The sequence below is a fragment of the Triturus cristatus genome, chromosome 9 (genome assembly GCF_964204655.1).
Source record: "Triturus cristatus chromosome 9, aTriCri1.1, whole genome shotgun sequence".
NCBI lineage: Eukaryota > Metazoa > Chordata > Amphibia > Caudata > Salamandridae > Triturus > Triturus cristatus.
The window spans coordinates 1,000,953,780-1,000,973,208 of NC_140592.1; the positions used below are offsets into that span (position 1 = coordinate 1,000,953,780).

A 19,429-nucleotide genomic window follows, 5' to 3' on the forward strand; every position below is an offset into this window, starting at 1 on the left:
GCAATATGACCATTTTGGACAATGCTAGTCTAGCCATAACTGGCAGTTTAAGTTATCGCCAAAAAGCCACATTCGCCCGAAGCACTCTCAAAGCACCCCCAAGGATACCGTCAAATAGATTCACTTGTGTGTGGTAGATCGGTATCCCCAGGTATTTAAAGGAGATCGGTGCCCATTCCAAGTGGAGCGGGAGGGTCGGAGGTCTAATAAGTGTTAAATGTAACAGGAACATAAAGGTTTTTTTCCGGAGTTCGGCAAAATCGTCTAATATGCGTAGTACCATGCGGATCCCACTGGGTCCATCCTGCAAATATATTAACACATCATCTGCGTATAGGGATATGATATGTTCGGTCCCGCACAAGGGGGATCCCCAGCCTTCCATCCTCCTGTCTAAAGCGTTCTGCCAATGGCTCCATTGCTAAAGCAAAGAGAAGTGGCAACAGGGGGCAACCTTGCCTGGTGCCCATGTGGATGAGATATGGCATCGATATTATGTTACCCATGTGCACACGGGCCTCGGAATTTGCATATAGAAGGCGGACCCATTGTAACCACCCCTCTCCCATCTGCATCCTCCCCATGACCGCTAGTAAAAAATCACAGCGTACCGAGTCAAAAGCCTTCTCCAGGTCTATCGCGACTACCACTGCATCTGAGAAATTTCCCAGCTCTGGATGGAACATGACATGATATAATCTCCGAAGGTTGTTGAACGTGGAAAGCGAAGGAATAAAACCATTCTGGTCAACATGGACCAATCGTTGCATGTGGAGTAATAGCCTAGTCACCAACGTTTTGCTTAATATCTTTAAAATCCATATTTAACATGGATAGGGGTCGAAATTCAGCCAACTTGGCATGTGTATTTTTGGTTTTAGGCAGGGGGATCACCACCGCTTCTCTAATTGAGGGCAGTAATTGCTGATCTCGAAACGCAGCAGCATATACCATGTTCCAACTTTGGGGCCAAAACATCCACATAAGTAATATAAAATTCAGCCAGAAGGCCATCTGGTCCAGGTGTTTTCCCCATGCCATATCCCTGATGGGCGTTCTAATTTCGCCCGCTTTGATAGGTAACGCTAGCAAGGCTTCAGAGTCGTGGTCTAATCGTGGCAGCTGCAACCCCTCCAGGTATAAAAGTAAATCTTTCCCCCGGTCTACTCCCAGTAACCTGTAGAGCGCCGCATAATAAGTCCGGAACGCGTTCTTAATAGCTCTCGGAGAGGAGAGTATCTGATCTTGTGCATCGGTAATACTGGGAATAGGTGTACCGAGTGGATAGGTTCACTCTGTGCAAATAAACAGAGGTAAACCAGCCTTTGAAAAAATATCACAAGACTTACTCAGTCATAAGCCTGAAAAGGCACAAATGTCACTGCTTCCCAGGCATTCTACCAGTGGTGGCTGCTAAGAAATAGTAGTGGTGAGGCAGGGGTGGGGGTTAGGAAAAAAAGAAAATACGACTTAGCTGCTGGCCACCACCTCTTCTCTATCCTTCCTCTCTTCCTGAATCCTGCCAGCATACAGGCTCCCAGACTCCTCTAAGCCAATCACAACGCTACTGTCACCAGCATGACAGCAGCATCGTGATTGCTCTGAGCAGCCTGGTTTGCCTATCAAACAGTGCCTGGGAGCCTGGGACTGTTCAACGTGGAAAGGCTGTGTGCATCTGGGAAACAACCTTTACAATGCAGTCATTACATCGCACTACCTTAACAACGTAGTCATTTCATCGCAACACCCTTTACATCTCATGTCATTACAACGCAGCCATTTCATCACATCACTACAACGCATGTCATTACAACGCATGTCACTACAACGCAGGCATTACATCGCAAGTCATTACAATGCATACCATTATAACGCATAGTACCCTTACACTGTCCGACACTTACCCTACTGTTGCACTCACTGGAGTTAGAACAGTAATTTTTACCCCTGCACTATCCAACACTTACCCTACTGTTGCACTCACTGGAGTTAGACTAGTAATTTTTACCCCTACACTATCCAACACTTACCCTACTGTTGTTCTCACTGGAGTTAGAATAGTAATTATTACCCCTACACTATCCAACACTTACCTTAAATGTGATGTAATGGAATGCGTTGTAATGGTATAATGCGATGTAATGGAATGCGTTGTAAAAGTGGTTTCTAAAAACGCGATGTAATAGCATGTGCTGTAAAAGAATGAATTGTAAAGGATGTTGCGATGTAAAAACTGCGTTGTAAAGGCACGCGTTGTAAATGTATGTGTTGTAACGTCATTCATTCGCGCATGTCTGTTTGGCCGGCCCACGATGGCTGGCCAAATTGTAAGGTGCACTTATGGTGCACCAACCACTATTGCTCCCTTCCTCCCTCTGACAACAGCCAAGCCCCACCCTCACATGGCTCCATACCAAAAATACAATGATAATAATGTTGTGTTATTATTGTCTAATTTTTCCTTTTGCACTGCTCAGAGAGTAGTGAGGGGACGCTCCTCTGACTTAGCGGAGGAGCCGACGCTGCATCCTACTACTGTGTAATGCGAATATTGTGAAATTAGGTGCTTGCACCCATGAGGAAAAGTACTTCTGTAAGAGAAAATTTAGGATTCCCTTTGTGAATCTGTCTCATAGTTTTCAGTTTAAATTTGAGTACTCTGTGCTCATAGTTATGATTCAGGCTCAAAAGCAAATACAAATAAACCTCTATGTTCCCTGTTTGCAAGTTGTCAGGAAAAGAGTGGGGGCAGAAGAATTACTGCCCATTATGACAAACCTGATTAACAGTTGTCAGAAAAAGCTTGCCATAAGATGTATCATAAACAGTACATGTATCTAGATTTTCTTTTCACAATTATTTGCTGGTACTTCAGAGAATGCATTGCTTTTGTAACAAATTCTAGAGGAAGAGTTAACGTTTTATTTCATACAGTGGCTGCAGGAAATTTGCCTGTTCTACATTGTTACCCTGACATTTTCACCTTTTGCTGGACCCTATATTTTGCTTGCTTTAAAACTATGTACAGATTACCTCTGCTAACCAATAGTAAAATGCCTGTGCTACAAAAATTTGGATCCGATGTTTCACAACTCAATCAGTTTAGAGAGCTGTTAGAAAGTAATCCCCTTGCCCTGTTCACCCCCATTTTTGGCTGACTGGTACTGGTGGTAACTGACTCTGCTAACAAGGCCCAAGGCCAGTTCTTTGATTAAAAATGTGCATGTAATTGGGTACACTTACCATTGGCAATGACGGACCCCTGTAAGTCCCTAGTATATAATAGGGCTGGGTGGCGGGGGGATTCAACTACCTATAAACCCCTAGTAGATAATAGGGCATGGAGATTATGAGGCCTAGAAGATTTCATGCACTTGCATGTGTGCAACTGCTGTGTGCCTAATGACCTTTTTAATGCAGTCTTGCCTTGCAGCCTGTCTTTAAAAGTAAATTCTCACAATTGGTACGGACAGACCCTGTAAGTCCCTAGTACATAATAGGGCCAGGGGGTTCAAACTACCTATAAGTCCCTAGTTTATAATGGGGAATGGAATTTTAAAGGTGCAGCAGATTGCCTGCACTTGCATGTGTGCACTGCTGAGTGCCTGCTGTAATTTTAAAGGCAGCCTTGCTTTGCAGACTGTCTTTTAAAGTAAATTCATTGCAAATTTGATGTTGGTGGTATGGGCACTCTAAAAGTGATAATCTACCTTATGTTTACATATTAGTCACCTCTATGGTGTTCCCTAGGTGTCCCAGGGGTGGGGTGCCATGTAACTATAAGCAGAGACCTTATAAAAGATGTTTCATGTGCCCTGGTGAGGCAAAAACTGCCTATTTCATTTTTCCACTTTAGCCTCTCCCACCTTGAGCCTGATCTCAGTCACCATTAGACACCATCAGCTGCCATGTCAATCTCTGACGTCTTCCTCTCCATGTCAGCAGAGAGCACGCTGATCAACCTCACTAGAGCATTTTCACTCGTTATTAACTCTGTCATTTTTAGGCCCATAGTCACAACTTCTTTCTGTTGTTCTCTACTTCGGGTGCCTCAGGGAGTAAATAAGTCGTCTCTGTGTTTTTTCTTCTCACCCATAGAGTCACTGGAGCGTGTAGCACCTCTTCCACCCAGCTGTCCAAATCTCGGTGTCTTCATATCAGGTATTCATCAAACCTACTCACCATCAAGCTTTTGACGCTAGGGTGATACCATCCGCACAGTAAAACCAACCATAGGCTGGCTTGTGCTGCCTCTCTGTTATCCCGAGATAGCACGCCACGGGCCCTTCAGGACTTTCAGTGCACTCCTCCTGCATTCTCCAGCAGGAGTCACATCGAAGGGCATTGTGAGAAAATTAGCCACAGACCTGGTTAAGCTGCAGTCCTTTGGAGTTTGATGTCTCCTTCCTGTGCATTGTGGCACCACTGGTGATCTGGTGCTATCTGCTCACCACCCTCACCAGGTGGGGTGGCTGAGCAGGATTGCCACCACTCACATGAAGAGGTCCAGCATTCATCTATGTTCTGCTGTTCTCAGTCCACATAGAGCAGGCCGAGGAGCTGAGTGGAGTCCATCCTTTCGAAATAGACCTATGTTCACTTTTGGCTCTCTCAGATGGGGCACAACGCTTCTTCTCAGTGGTACGGCATTTAGACATTTTTTGCATCACTTTGGCATGTGCACTACAGACTGGTGAATGGGGATTGGGCTGAGAGCTCCAATACTAGACTGCCATTATGGGATACGAGTTACTGTCTACTTTAACAACCTTTGTGGTTTAGGCACCAGCTATTCCTAAATAAAACAAACTGTCATCACACCAGTATTTAAAAAGTTTTTTTTACCTTTCCAATCAAAATAACTACCACTTTGTGTTCAATCTGCACCTTCCTAGACAAAATCCCGCAAACCCATGTTAACAAAAATTTGAAAAAATGATACTGCTTATCAGCTCCAATGCTGTGCTAGACCTTCTCGCGAAAACCATGGAAGCCTACATTTCTGAAAAATTGAGGGTGTTGTCTCATGAAAGAACACAGTCATGTTGTAAGTATCAACAATATGTCAAGTAAGTACCTTCTACACTCTGACTCCAGCACAGAGCACCATATATCTGCATTAAAGACAATGGGGGATACAATTCTAAAATTCTTCAAGGATTTGCATATATACATAGTCTCCATACACTCCTGCAATTTAAACATCCGTAGCAACCCTGAAAAATACTATATCAATACTACAAGGTCATGCCGGAATTCTAAACATAGCCTCTAGATATTATGGAGGATTTTGGATGGGTCTAATTTAGAGTTTGGCAGAAGTGTACTCGACCACAAATGTGATGCCTATCCAGGCCCCCTTATTACAAATGCCATAGGATATACTGCATTTATAAAACATGGGATATGTAATCCCTGTACAAAAATCTACCTCTAATTTCTTTATGATCAGCGAGTTGTGACACACTCGGTCACCAATTATAAGTGAAGCAGCTGTTTATAAGAGGAACTGTGGCCTCTCTTTCTTTCTGTTCTGTTTTTCTAGCTGTACAATGGCAACCATAAAGGAGACCTTTATAGCAACATATTTTTTTGCACTCCCTCTGTAATTACAGAAAGTTAGACTTTTTCTGCATGTTTCTACATATTTCTAGCTACTGCGCCGTTTGAAAAAAAGTGACTTGTATTAAACTTATTCTTATATCTGCTTGTAACACATGTCACAGCTTTTTGGATGTATTTAATTTTGCACTAGAGATTCTATTTTCATTCTTCATTTTTTGCAAACATGTGCTCTCTTTCATATGAAAGAGGCACGTACTAAGGATTTAAGTGGGTTGTGGGAAAGGTGATGATGTGACCATGTATTATAAGGGATAAAGTACCCTCTGTCCTACATGCTAAGGATATTGTAAGTCACCTTGCAGTTCCATAGCTTATAAAGGAACTCAGCCTTCAGCCTTGTTGCTCTATATGGTTATGGTACTCCAGAAGGCTTGCAATATCCTTCTAATGTATGTCAGGGTATACTTTATCCCATATGTAATAAGGCAGACAGGATAGCCTTCACACCTCTGCTGGAATAACTGATTCATCAACTCTAAATCAAGCACTATTGTCTCTTACACTTGGAAGCTTTGGAAAAAAACTTCCAAAATGTGTTTAGAATGCAGTGGAGCACGTGGTCTTGTCTTATTCTGCAGGAAATAAATGCAAAATCTTCCGCAGAGATTTGATAGCACTTTTATCCTCTACATTGTGTCCTTAGTGATGGATCTAAAGCCCAAGGCAGTTGCATCAGACAGCAGCGTCAGAGGTTGAATAGACCTGTGAGTGGCTTTAGAGACCCTTGTGAGGTGATGAGATGCTCTGATATATCTTTGAAGAGGCAGGATGTGAGTGGAATATTAAATCCTTAAAATGTGTAAAGAAAGGCAGATGGGATGAGGCTGGAAGTGCCACTGGTGTTAGAGACACACAAGAAGCCTGGCAAAGGTAGCTAATAATTACAAACAACGGCTGACTGAGAGGCGGAGTCACTCTGACCTGCCTAATTCAGCAGCCAGATTCCAAACTCTGCCATTATAATAGAAGTGTCTGCTCCAGGAGGGGAGAACTTCAGACAAAGGAGCAGGTGGCTTTTTAACAAGTGTCCCTCCCAGCCTCTGTTGTGATCTTATTTGCAATCACTTCAAAAAAACGAGTTTTCTTTCAGAGAGTCTCATGCATTAATTGAAAAGCAAACAGATAGCACAGATTTGGGATAAAGAGTCCTTGAAAAGCACAATATCCATAAACCCAAGGGGGGGGGAGGGAATTGTGGAGACTATCAGATGGAACAGGAGCCAGAAGGAGGGAAGGTGAGGGGCCAGAGGAAAGCCAAATCCTGGTCACAAATTTCAAGTAGTATTTTTGCGAACAGTAAGAAATTTTATGAACCGACCTATGAACCAATTGGTTTGTTCCTTAAATTTGTAATCGTAGAGGATTTCAATCTGACCTCCCTCATGAATATTAATAAGGTAAGTCCCAATTTGCAACTCAGGATTGGAGGCTGCCACAGGGATGGCACACTGCTGTCAATGTTAACTTGAATAAAGTTAACTTTTTTTTAATTGCATCCAGGTTTCCTTAAAAAAAGGCTACATTTAAAAGCAAAAGAGGTTCCAGGGCAGCCCTTCCATTTTGTGAATGAGTTACCACCTCCTTTGAGGGCTCAGTATCGTTTCATTATTTTGCAACAGGACTTTTTGGTTGCAAAACTTGGAACTATAGCATACTGATTGAAAATTTGGAAGGGGCACCTACAATTGTTTCTTTCAGATAGTAAATCGGTATTCACTTGCAAATCTATTGAAGAGTCAGAAGACGCAGGCAGGGTCGAACTGGCCCATAGGGCAATCAGGCAGTGCCTAAGGGGCAGGTCTGACAGATCAATGTTCATGCCAGTTTTATTTTAGCAGTGTGTGGGCCTGTTGTATGTCCAGGCGGGCTGGTTTTCACTCATGTTTCCCGGATAGTTTCACAAAATTACCTGCAGTAAACACAAGTCCATGCATTTTTTCATAACGTGCAAAACACCTGTATAGCTTATCTTTATAAGCTCAAAACTTGACTGAGTTGCTAATGTAGGCCACATGTTAAGCTATTTGGTTTGCCAATGGGGCCACTTTCATTTTGGTGCCTACGCCTACTTTTTGTCCCAGTTCAACACTGGAGGCAGGGACATCAGTAGGGAAAACAAGTGGATCTCAGGCAGGCAGAGGGGGCAGGTGTACGTACATGGAGAATTGAGGGCAGGTGGGAGGGCAATAGGGTACGTAGGGAGTGGGTAGGAGCTGACCAGTCAGGGCAGCCCAGCAGTGGCTGCCCAACAAACCTCAAAGAGAGTGTGGAAGGGGACAGTGGCACTCAGGCGGAGAACAGAAGGCAGAGAGGGGGTCAGCTAGCTGTTCCTGCCCCGTCTACTTCCCATCTACGTGGCACAGGGGTAGCAAGCTGATCACAGAGGGCAGGCTGACACAGGCAGGGGCAGCAAAATTAACAATAGAGGGCAGGAGGGAGGAGGCATAGGCACATACAAAGAGAATATACAACAGACAAGATGGGAGCAGGGTTTCAAGCTGATCAAGAGGGCAAGCTGGTAGGGGCAGCAAGCTGACAACAGAGGACAGGAAGAAGGTGGCAGGGGCACGCAGATGGCAAGCAGACGGGTAGGGGCAGGAACAGCTAGCTGACGATGGAGGGCAGGATGCTAAGGTTTGGCCACCCACCAGGGTTGCTCGTGTCAACCCTTCACTGTGTATGGCCAGAGGTGATACGTAGGTGGGGTGTTCACTGAATATGATAAACAACAACTCCAGACATTAACTGAACAAAACAAAAGTTAATGCAATGTTATAGTTGGGTGTGGTAATATGATCTCGCCTTCACAAAATTAAAAAAACAGGAAATTCACAGAAAAAAACAACATTATAGTTAAGTGTTGAAAGGGGTTCAAAACTAACATTTATAACCTAAAAACCACTGAAAGTCGTTAGCATGTTCAGTTAACTATTTACTATAGCTTGGACTTCCACAACTGCACTGTTCATGTCCTCACATATTACATTACTCATGACATGGCATCAGTGATGGCATCAGGCACATTAGGAAAATGTTCTTGAACAACCTAATGCCAATATTTTATAAACAGCTTAAGAACAAAGTTTGGTAACACCCAGTAGTGAGAGAGTTAATAAACCCAAAGTTGGCCTATGTCAAAGCTATATTGTGGGGAACACATAAAGGATTTCATAAAGGGCAGATTGTATGGTTTGGTAACAAAATTGTATCAAGGTTAGTTGTGAGACGTGGCAAATGTGCTAGCATCTGGACCATCCTTTACCCTTCACTGGCAAGCCTATTGCCAAAAATATTTTGTTCAAACTGACATTTCTGATTTTAAGTGCCTCACACAAAGTGCCCCAGTTTAGCTGCAAGAATACCTCCTATGACACCATCTAACACCGTTGTGCTGACCAGTTGCTTTTGAATATCTCAAGAATAAAATGACATTGGAAAAGGTATTGTACTTCAGCCGTAAGAATGGGATGTCTCCACCACAAAATCTAGCCTGCTTTGCTAAGTTTGAGGAAAACAGTCAAAACATTTGTGTTTAATCCCTAGTGTTGCTCTATGAGACTCCAGTTTCTGATGCACCATATCCTGTTTAGCAGGAATTTATTTGTACTTAAGTAAGGATGTCTGGAATTTATTAGTAACAATGAATAGTAATAATAATCATTAAGTTAAACGAATAAACAGGTTCATGGTGAAGACTAGGAATTCAAGTGCTTATGACTTTCATGCCTGTAGCAGCTATGTTCCTGGGCACTTAAGAAAAACCCTGAAGTGCATTCCAGGATATTGGGTAGTAATGTTCCTTAAGCCGCCCTTCCTGGCCTACTGGCTAATTTCATCAGGGTAAAGAAAGATAAGTTTAGAATGGAAAACAAGGGCACAGGTAATGGATCCACACAGACAAGTAATGGGAGGCTCATAGCTGATCAGGCAAAACTGGGCTTCTGATTTAGAGAGTTATTCCCCATTCTTTGCAAGTGAGAGTAAGAGGGCTGGATGGACAGAATTCCTGAAACAAGTATACTTCTGTAACTCTCAAGTAATGTTTATTATTGAACGTTAGTATTGTTTATGGCTTCCTACTTTATCAAATGACTGTGGAGACCATGTTTCAAGGTTAATTTCAAAACCCACAACCTCTAGTTTTGCCCCATATAAATACAAACTCCACTCACAAGTCTTCCTGTTTTACCAAGTTCTTGATCAAAGTGAGATTCTTTACCTGATCTGCCATCTCGCTGGATGTCCACGTGGTACCATTCACCATCGTTTGCCTTCTTACTGGTTGCCTTCACCTTTATCGTGCCAGATCCCATGTCAAGCAGCAGGTACAGGCTTCCATCCAGCAGCTCCACTGCAAAGAAGTCCACTTTGGTGTTCTTCTGGCTTCGGGCATCCTTGCGTTCTTGTGGTTTTCCATGGGTGAAAAGGATGAGTCCATTAGGCTCTGTGGTGCGAAAGTCAAAGGAGATAGAACCCATGCGTTTGGTGTTCCACTTGGGCAGGCTGATATAGGCCTCGGGGTTCTCAAAGCTAATAGGGTCCAGCGTGGCCACGTTTTCACACTTGAAGACCACATCACCATAGATCTTCATCTTTGTGTCTCCAATCCTGGCCACACGGGACAGCTCCAAACGGATGTCGTTATTTTTATAATCAACCTGATGGGATAAATTTACAAAGGACACATCAGTCGCAATGAGAGAAAATGAGTGTTGGATAACAGTCAATGAGACGTATATGTATTATATGGTACAAGTTTGGTTTTAAGTTGTTACATCTCCATACACAAACTGCATACAATCTACAGTTTTAAAAATATATCTATAAGTCTTGGTTATTTTCTAATTAAAATATGACTTGCGAGTGAATTATTTCCCTTGTTCTTGGGCCATATTCTGCAAGTGCCCCGTGGGTACAACAGGTGTTTGTGCCTGTTTTGCACGCCCCTAGGGTACTTTGGTATTACAGAGGGGGCCGCATACGCTTGTGCGGCCCCTGCTGTAATACCGATAGCGCTGGTGTACATAAAGCCAGTGCTGTCTTTAGAGGGTGTTCCCGAATCCCTTTGCCTCTGCGCCCCGAGCCATATTACAGATGCGGGAACAGAGGCAAAGAAGCTCTCAGTAGGCACACTGACAGTGCGCAATCTAAAATGTGGAGTACTGTCCGTGTGCCTCCTGATGGCAGCCCGCTGCAGGGGGTAAAGGTCATCATGTGGACCCCCCAGACATTCCCTTGCAGCTGGGACAGTCACTCACAGTACCTGCCTGCAAGGGGATCTCTAATCCCCCTTCAAAGTGCAGACGGGTTGCCGTCTGCACTGTGAAAACATGGAACGGCTTTAAAGCAGACGCTCTGTTTTTCACCTGAATGCGCTGCCCTGGGGGCAGTGCGAGTTCGCGACTGCCCTGGGGGCAGCACATTCATTATAATACGGTGCATTATCATAGTTTGCACTGGGTGCACTTTTCAAATGGTGCGTCCGACACAAACAATTAAAAAGCACATTTTGTGTAATATGGCCCCTGAATTGTACAATAACTGGTTCCTTTAGCAAAAACACCAAGACACTAGCTATTAAGGGTTGCGGTACACTGCACCAACAGGCTTTTATACTGGTGCAATGCTTTGCAACGCTTTGTGTCACACGACAAACACGTAAAACCGTACACGCCAGAAAGGAGAGTTTTGCCATTATGGAAACCAGAAGGTTCTGCCTGTGGTTTGTATTTAAAAACGTAAGTAGTACCATAACGAGTATTGAAAGTTCAATTTACAATAATGATCGTGTAATTATCGGGGATAATTTGCAAAAGACAGCAGATGTTAAATAGCTTGCTTATGGGAATTTACATTGATCACAAGGGTCAATAGTACTGAGCCCCTCCCCTAACCGGGTTGCAGTTCGAATGGCATGACTGGCTTGGGACGTACTGCAAAATGATTTCCAAGAAAGCAGCCTCATATTCACAAAATAAATGTGAAGTAACCTTACTAGCAGCTGGACAATGGAGATACAATCTCTTCCTGTGCACTCTATTGCGACTGAGTGAAGTATTCATAATAGTAAATGATTAAATGCACAACAAGCACTAGGGGTGTTTTGAGATCTTATATTATCCTTCTTGCAAAGTTGTGTGGACAGCTTTGTAAAGGTCACAAAGTGTTTTGCTGTGCCTTTAATGCATAGAATTAGTCTGCAAATGTTAAGCTTTCAGATAACAATTCCACAAACATTCGCAAAACGTTATCAAATGTTTTGCAAAAGGTAAACCGTTTTCTATACTCGTGATATTCCGGTTTTTAAACATATCCATTTTTGTTGATGGGTGTATTCTTCTTGTTTTAAAACCTAATGTTCACATCAGTTTCCTCGATTTTGTCAGATACCTTTACATTTGGATGTGTTGAATGATCACTCATGTATGCAGCTGTGCTATTTATAATATTCTTTCTTTTGTTCCTTCTATTTTATTATTATTGCATATACTCTAAGGTGCCATCTGCATTTTATGTTTATATGACGGTATTTGATTGAAGACCCTTATTTGTATAATTTTGGTAAATTTAATAAATAATTGCTAGATAATAAAATTATTTAGTTAGGAAATTAAATTATCTCACAAGGTGGAAAAGATCTTTGCTTGGGTAATAGTGAAGATGAACTTTGCAACTTCCACAGAGGTCGAAAAAAGTACACTTGTGAAATAAAAATTTCACACACGACTAAACCCACCCCATGCCTACTTACCTACCTACTTACATTCTCCTACTATTAAAGAGGGAGGAGGAAACAGGAATCAAACGTCCTTCCCTGGTTGGTTAATTAACTGGCATTAAGCTGGGCGATGGTAACCTGTTACTTACAGTACTTTTAATGACAGAAAAGTGATATAAAGTTCTGTATAAAAACAACTACATATTATTATTAAGTGATATCGTCATTTGATCCATGAACTATCACAGTAGCTTCCTTTACTTTTTTTGACGAAGACCTAAAAATCTAAGTCTGAAAGGGTAAACATTCCGCTTTTTTGATAGTCTAAAAGTGTCAATGGCTGCAAAATGTTTGTAAGCAAATAACATTCAGGACACAAACCTTAATTGACAACGTTAGGTAAGGCTCTACAATGGTTCTCCTCCTCCCTTTCCAACTGACATCAGATCTCCTGATTCTGTACAGTTCCCCAGTATCTCATAAAGCCCCCATTATCTTTAACCTCCACATGGAAATTCAATTCACTGAATATTGTATCAAAATGCATCAATATACCAAGTTACCAATGATGTACAGCTCTGCTTGAAAATATTCTCTGCCCAGTATCCAATGCCTCAAACACTGCCTGGATGTCCAGATGACCTGTAGATCAACCCTACCAAGTCAGAATTCCTGTTATTTTCCAAAATTAAGCAAGAAATAGGTTCAGTGAAACACAACTTCCACTCAATACCAAGTCATTTGGACTACCCATCAAGTTATACATTGCTAAGGAAGCAGATGGTTTGATGTAAGCCGTCTCTACTGAAAAAAGTGAAACTTCCTCTCAGAAAGCAACTTCGGAATTGAACTTTGAGCTCTTATCCTGCCAAATCCCTGAATTCATAGTAATGATGCAGTAGAACTCTCGAATATCATTGGTTAATTGAACAAAGAGTGAGGTAGAGGATGAGTATAGACTCAGATGGCTGCCCATCGCTAATGCTTTCACCACTAAAGATGCTCAGCCGCCCATATTGGTGGACTCCTGCAGTGATCTGAGTCTCCTTCGACTGATGGGTGAAGATGAAGAGATTCTCCATGCTATGGCCATGTCTGTTTTGTCCGGACCCTGCACATACTGAGATAAACATTGGGAAAGATCAGTCTCCGGGATCGCAAATGGGATAGACACTTGGCCTGTGATGTGGAATGTGGGCCAATGGTCAGAGCTGAAGATTCTGGAGGCCCCATTAGTACAGTGCAAAGGTCACAAAACATTACAGCCTTAAAGACATTTCACGCATCTAGCTCCCTGCTTTGGAGATGAAGGATTAATAGGTTCGAGCAAGGACACTGGGTCAGCAAAGACATCACTATAATAACTCTCTCAAAGAGGGAAGACCAGTGGGTGCGCATGCTTACTTGGCATCACTCACTCTGATCAGGCAGATGTAGGCCGCAAACCTTCGGTAACTGGACTTCAACAAAAGAAAGGCATAAGCATTTTATTTGGTGACAGTAAGTCCTACTCCAGCGGGGCCCTATGCACTTCCATCCCTCCTGCGAACTCAGACCTGAAACGTAAACTGGTCACAATAGATGTACTCTGTGTTGGAGTGGGGAGTGTGATTCACATACCCGTTCTCGGCCTTAACAGCATCTAAGTAGTAACAAGGGGTCTCGGTCACCCTCTGCTTTGAACAGGTCCTTTGCACTGCTGCCCTGGTCACACCTATCCTCCCTGTGGTTGTACAGTGGAGAAGATAAACTGAGTAAGTGTAGCCCACAATGCGTCCTAATATTTACGCTGGGTGGTGCCTAATTTACCACAGATGGAATGCTTTGTGCCCATGCAGTAAACTCACCCCTTCTTTTGGGACTTTATTGGCCATACCCGTTGCCATGGGGCATGTCCAGGTGGTGGTCTCACAGAGTGGAGCAGGCACCTCATGTCCTGGGCATGTTTGTAGAGATGATACAATGGTTTGTCCTCTGCATCTCTATATATGTTGGGTGTTGTTCACTCTCTCCCACTTAAGTGGGGCTTGTATGAGTGACTTTGTTCTTCTCTTTTACTGCATGCTGCTGTGTAATGGATGCCTGCCTTTCTGTGTTTTGAAATGTTTTTGCCACATACATTGTTCATTTTCACTCCCCCTGTTAGGATGTGAGTGGATAGGTGGATGCCGTCTGCGTATTAAGTTTACTGGACATTTTATTCTTGCACTGACTGGTTACATCTCTGGGTTGCTTGTACTCTTTATATTGTTGTTCTATCGCGATTGACCAACTTCTCAACTCTAATATCTAGTGCCCTGCATGCCACTGCCCTGAAAGTCAGGGTATCACATTACGTTTACACCTTACCCAGGACCCAAAGTGACTCCCCGCACTTTTCCCTCCACACCAGTGGTGTGATTGACCGCTCTACCCTACACTTTGAGAACTTACATTTTTACCAGTGACTAGGCCTGGGTGGTGAACTTCGCTTCATTCGCGGAGTGCAGAAAACTCCGCTTCACGATGTGCAGCAGAGTTTTCTCCCTGCTTGCGATCGCGAACGGTAAGTTCGCGAGCGCGAGCTGCAACTCGTGTAGAATTTCTATTAGAGTGTCAGAAATACCAGCACAAACTGCAATTCGCACTGCACTCCGCCACTCACAGAACTTCGCAGAGTTTTTTTGTAACTTCGCGGAGTTCTGTGTAGCAAAACTCCACCAACTGCGCCCAGGCTGGGTCACCTGTTTTTCCTCCACACCAGTGGTGTGATTGACTACTCTACCCTCCTGTTATACACTTTGAGAACTTAAATATTTACCTGTGAACCATAAGGTCAACTGTTTGACTGCCCACTATCCTGGCTCGCTTACTCTTAAATCGCTTAACATCATCTCATTGAACGTCAATGGGGTTATTAATAGATTAAGAAAATACTATCATAGCTTTCCTTGTTACACAAGACACGTGAGAAAGCCATCCTTTCTGCCCTGATCACCCCAATGTTTTTGCTTTATATTGGTGGTAACTGACTCCGACTGTGCCATGGGCTCTGCTTACCAGACCTAGGGTAGGTGCTCTGATTATAAGGTATGTGGTAATTAGGCTTAATTACAATTGGTGCGGACAGCCTAGTATTTGGCAGGGCATGTAGGTTTAGAATCCCAGTAGACTTAATGAACTTAAGTGTGAACTACTACATTTCCTGCTGTCACTTTTCAGGCTGCCTTTCCATGAAATTTACATGCAAATTCAACTTTGGAATTAAATGTACTTCCAAAGTTCCAAACGACCTTATGTTTACAGATAGGTCACCCCTTATGTCTTCCCTAGGTGCCCCAGAGGTAGGGTGCCTTGTAACTATAAGCAGGGACATTATAAACAACGTTTTACATGCCCTGGTAAGGGTAAAACTGCCAGTTTCATGTTTCCCCATTGTAGAAAACTAGCTCCATATGATAACATGGTGAGATTTGATTTAAGTATAAATATCGACAGGAGTGAGTTGCAAAGGTCATTCAAAGACTCAAAATTATAGTTATGATAAATCTAACAACTTTTCGGTGTATAATAACTATAACAGAAAAGAAGTTATAGAACTTTCTTTTCTGTCAGCCAAAATCCAACCTTCCAGCTGCCCTCTCCCAATTGGCCAACCTCTGCCAGGCCGAGCCAAGCTGTCCTAATGAGGTGTGAAGTGGCCTGCAACAGAGACCAAAGATTTCCTGTGGGTGGAGAACTGCAGCTGCAGAAGCAAAAGGTAGGATCGGAGTGGAGTGGCCAAACTGGTCTTCAAAGGGAGAAAGACACTTTAGGACAGCCCATCCTGCAGCACCACATCCTGCACCCCCAGCCGCACAGGAGTCCCTGTAATTAGATTAGTGAAGGAGCTGGAAGGGAAGTGTTAGAGAAGCTTAGCCAAGCCACACCAGCGGGTTGGCTTAGCCAGATCTAACCCTGCAGGAGAGAGTTTCTCCATTTTGGATTTTGGAAGAATAGTTCTTTCAGGGACAAGAATATGCCACACTTTGGAAGAAGTCGTCCTACCTGAGGGTGGCACCCTGCCTCCCATTGGTCAGAGGTGTCCTTCTGTTTGATGCCCAGGAAACTGAATAAATATGGGAGAGCTGCCAAGCAACTCAGATCTACTGCCTGAAACAACTCTGAGAAGAAGTACTGCCCTGCTGGAACCCTGCTCTGCACCCAAAAGACTGCACTCTGAAGGGCTGTACCTCCTGCACAATCTGGGACTACTGCCCTAAGGACTTTGCTTGACTTCACAAGTATTAAGGAGTAGACTCCCTCAAATCTACTTGTTAACAGAGCCCACCTGCATCATCTCCACCATAAGTGCATCCAGTAGACTTCTAAGGATATCGCAAGATGCATTGTGGGAATTGTAGTCTTAACACCCAAAGGACCATCTTGGAGCTTCTAGACCATCGGAATGGTGTTTTGGACACTTTTAACCCACAAGAGGAACTTCAGGAAGAAGATCCAGAAGCTAGGAGCAACTTTTAGAAAAAAGTTTCATAAGGTGACCCGAACCCGGCCTACATTTCAGATTCCTCCTGCTCGAAGCTCTGGAGCACCATCCTTCGACGAGATTTCCAGGAGTTGAGTGGAGCCTTGCGTAGAATTGAGCTGATGATGTTGACGCAGATGTAGCCTGAAAAAGAGCCTCACTCGACGTCGAGAGAAAATCCTTCAGAAAAGTTTTGAAGGTAAAATTCAGACCAAGGCCTCCCACTTAGTATATACAACCAGGGCTCTGTCGAAATTGGCCTTAAACTTTCTCTTTGTCCTGGTCAATCATGACCAGATGTCCCAAGTTGGCGCAATTGGTTTTTAAGCACTAGAAAGTGTTTATTTTTTAAAAATTCATCTCTCCATTTCCCTACATTATATTTTTGTCATTTTGGTGTCTATTTGTGCATAAAAATGTAACCAATTTTTTATACGTTTGTGTTGGATTTTTACTGTGTATTGTATGTTACTTATTTAATGTATTCATGTTTTCAAAATGCTTTACACACCTATCTCCTAAGTTAAGCCTGCCTGCTTGTTACCTGCCAACATGGGTTGAGTAAGGAAATAATTTATTTAGACCTTGACTGAAACTTTTATTGTGTTTGTGGTAGGTCCCTACTCCTCAGTACTAATTAACCACTTTCCAACAACACACTTATCACCAGTGGAAGCTGAAAACTTGAAGAGGAATTGGATGGGCAGAGTGGCACATGCCTGTAACACCTCTGCTTCAGTGCAAGCGATGTCCAGCACTTCCACTTATAAGAGGAGTGTGGAGGCCAGACTTTACAGGAAATCACTGCCAGTTGCAGTCCTGAAGACATGGTTTAATGGTGAGGGGCATGGTCCAGTGGTACGTGGTGATTGAGGGCTCTTCGTATGACCTCAATGGCAAAAAGTCATCTAGATTGTCTAAGATATTCACTGAGTTTGGAACAATGAAGAGATTAGGGGACAGTACTGGAATATAACAGTGAACCCAGTCCAGAGCAGATCGAGCAGGGCCGACAAGAGCAACTTCTAGGATAGGACCCTGCTCCTGGACTTCATGTCTAACCATGCTTTGGTTTGTATCGGGAGGCTCATTCACCCTCTGGAAAGGGTCTACTGTTTCTTGTGTGTATAGTACATGTATCTCATTGACTTTTCTCTTAGCATACCCTCTGCTCTTTGACTAATTGTGCCTTGCACTATCCTGGAGGGCGCTGTTGCAAAATTCCACATGGTTACATTTGACCTGAGGCTCTTTGTGACTCATTAAAGAAGCACTGTAAAACTGGCCCAGAATGTATCTACGCAATAATGTTCTTGGTCCTGAAGACTGGCAAAAATTCCCTCTGTTGAACATTAGTTACAGCTTCATCTCCCTTCTGAATTGGAGATGAACATTCTGGCCAAGGTACTGACTAACAGACTTGGGTCCCTGGCATCCAACCATATACATCCATCCAAGTCTGGCTTTGTACTCAGCAGGAGACAACACGAGGACCCTGTTACACTTGCTTTGGCAGGTCTGAAATGACCAAGATAAAAATGTGGCACTTTTCTTATGTACCTGAAGGTGTTTGTCCTTGTGGAATGCCCCTACTCTGTAGAGAGAGGGAATGGGCCTGGGCTTCCACAACATAATCTGATAACTCTACATAAACCCTGCACCAAATATCATGTAATGGGTTTTTATTTGACTCACTCTTTAACAAAATGGTACTGCTAGGGGTGCCCCTCCCCCCATTCTCTTCATATTGACTCTTGAGCCAATGGTGGTAAAATTAGCCAGACATCCACTGACTTAGGAGTAACAACTCCTGCAGGCACCCACAAGATTTTATTGCATTTTGCTAATGTGTTCCTAACATTTTCAAATGCCACAACATCAATCTCAAATCTCATGCTGCCTATTTAAATGCTCTAACAGCAAGACTCTCCCCAACTCAGTGGACAAAGCCATACTAGTTTTAAGGAGCCACCAATTCCAATAGATCCCTCATAACCTGAAGTACTCTGCCATCTTAGTAATCAGGACTGGCAAGTACGGTACGTGATAACATCCAGCCACTGCCACTGAATACACCAATGGCATTACATGTTGGTTGAGGCATCAATGATGAGTAAGAAGTATAGACATAAATACTGCTCCACAGTAAAATTACATGTTTGGCATGTTCTCCCTTTTGGTGCTCAAATTGATTCTTTTTAAATCAAATATGTGAGGAATTATTGTGTCTATTGTACAGCAAGGCAGAGACTTAAGTTTACTAAGTTTCGTGTGACACCTTCATCTGGAGACCTGAGACTTCCCTCTATGGGAACTTATTATTTAGCTCACCAAGTAACTCATATTGACTGATTGTAGCCCCACTGCTGGGTTAAACCCTCTGTGTACTTACTTGAAAGGCTCATGTCTGCTACAGGAGATCTGGATCCAGTCTGTGGTGGGAAACACACATTCACCGAAGCCCTTAATTGTGTTGTGTATGCCATCACACTAGGCTGGATTACAATTCACAGGCACATGGATGCCCCTTTGTGGGGTAATGTGGAATTGGGCAGTAATTCTGGAGAGAGACATCTGATATG

The 19,429-nt window shown here is 43.2% G+C and overlaps 1 protein-coding gene across 19 annotated transcripts in view; it reads right to left on the reverse strand.

Annotated features, from left to right (window-relative positions):
- NRXN3 (neurexin 3) overlaps window positions 1-19,429 on the reverse strand; it is a 2,213,138-nt gene that overhangs the window by 1,475,783 nt on the left and 717,926 nt on the right. For all 19 annotated transcript variants that reach the window (XR_014968865.1, XR_014968864.1, XR_014968862.1 and 16 more), the window contains one exon: window positions 9,845-10,283. Coding sequence is in view for 14 of the 19 variants with exons in the window: in XM_085626627.1 (XP_085482753.1) it covers window positions 9,845-10,283 (439 nt within the window). In the remaining 5 variants the exon portion in view is untranslated. The remainder of the gene's footprint in view (window positions 1-9,844; window positions 10,284-19,429) is intronic.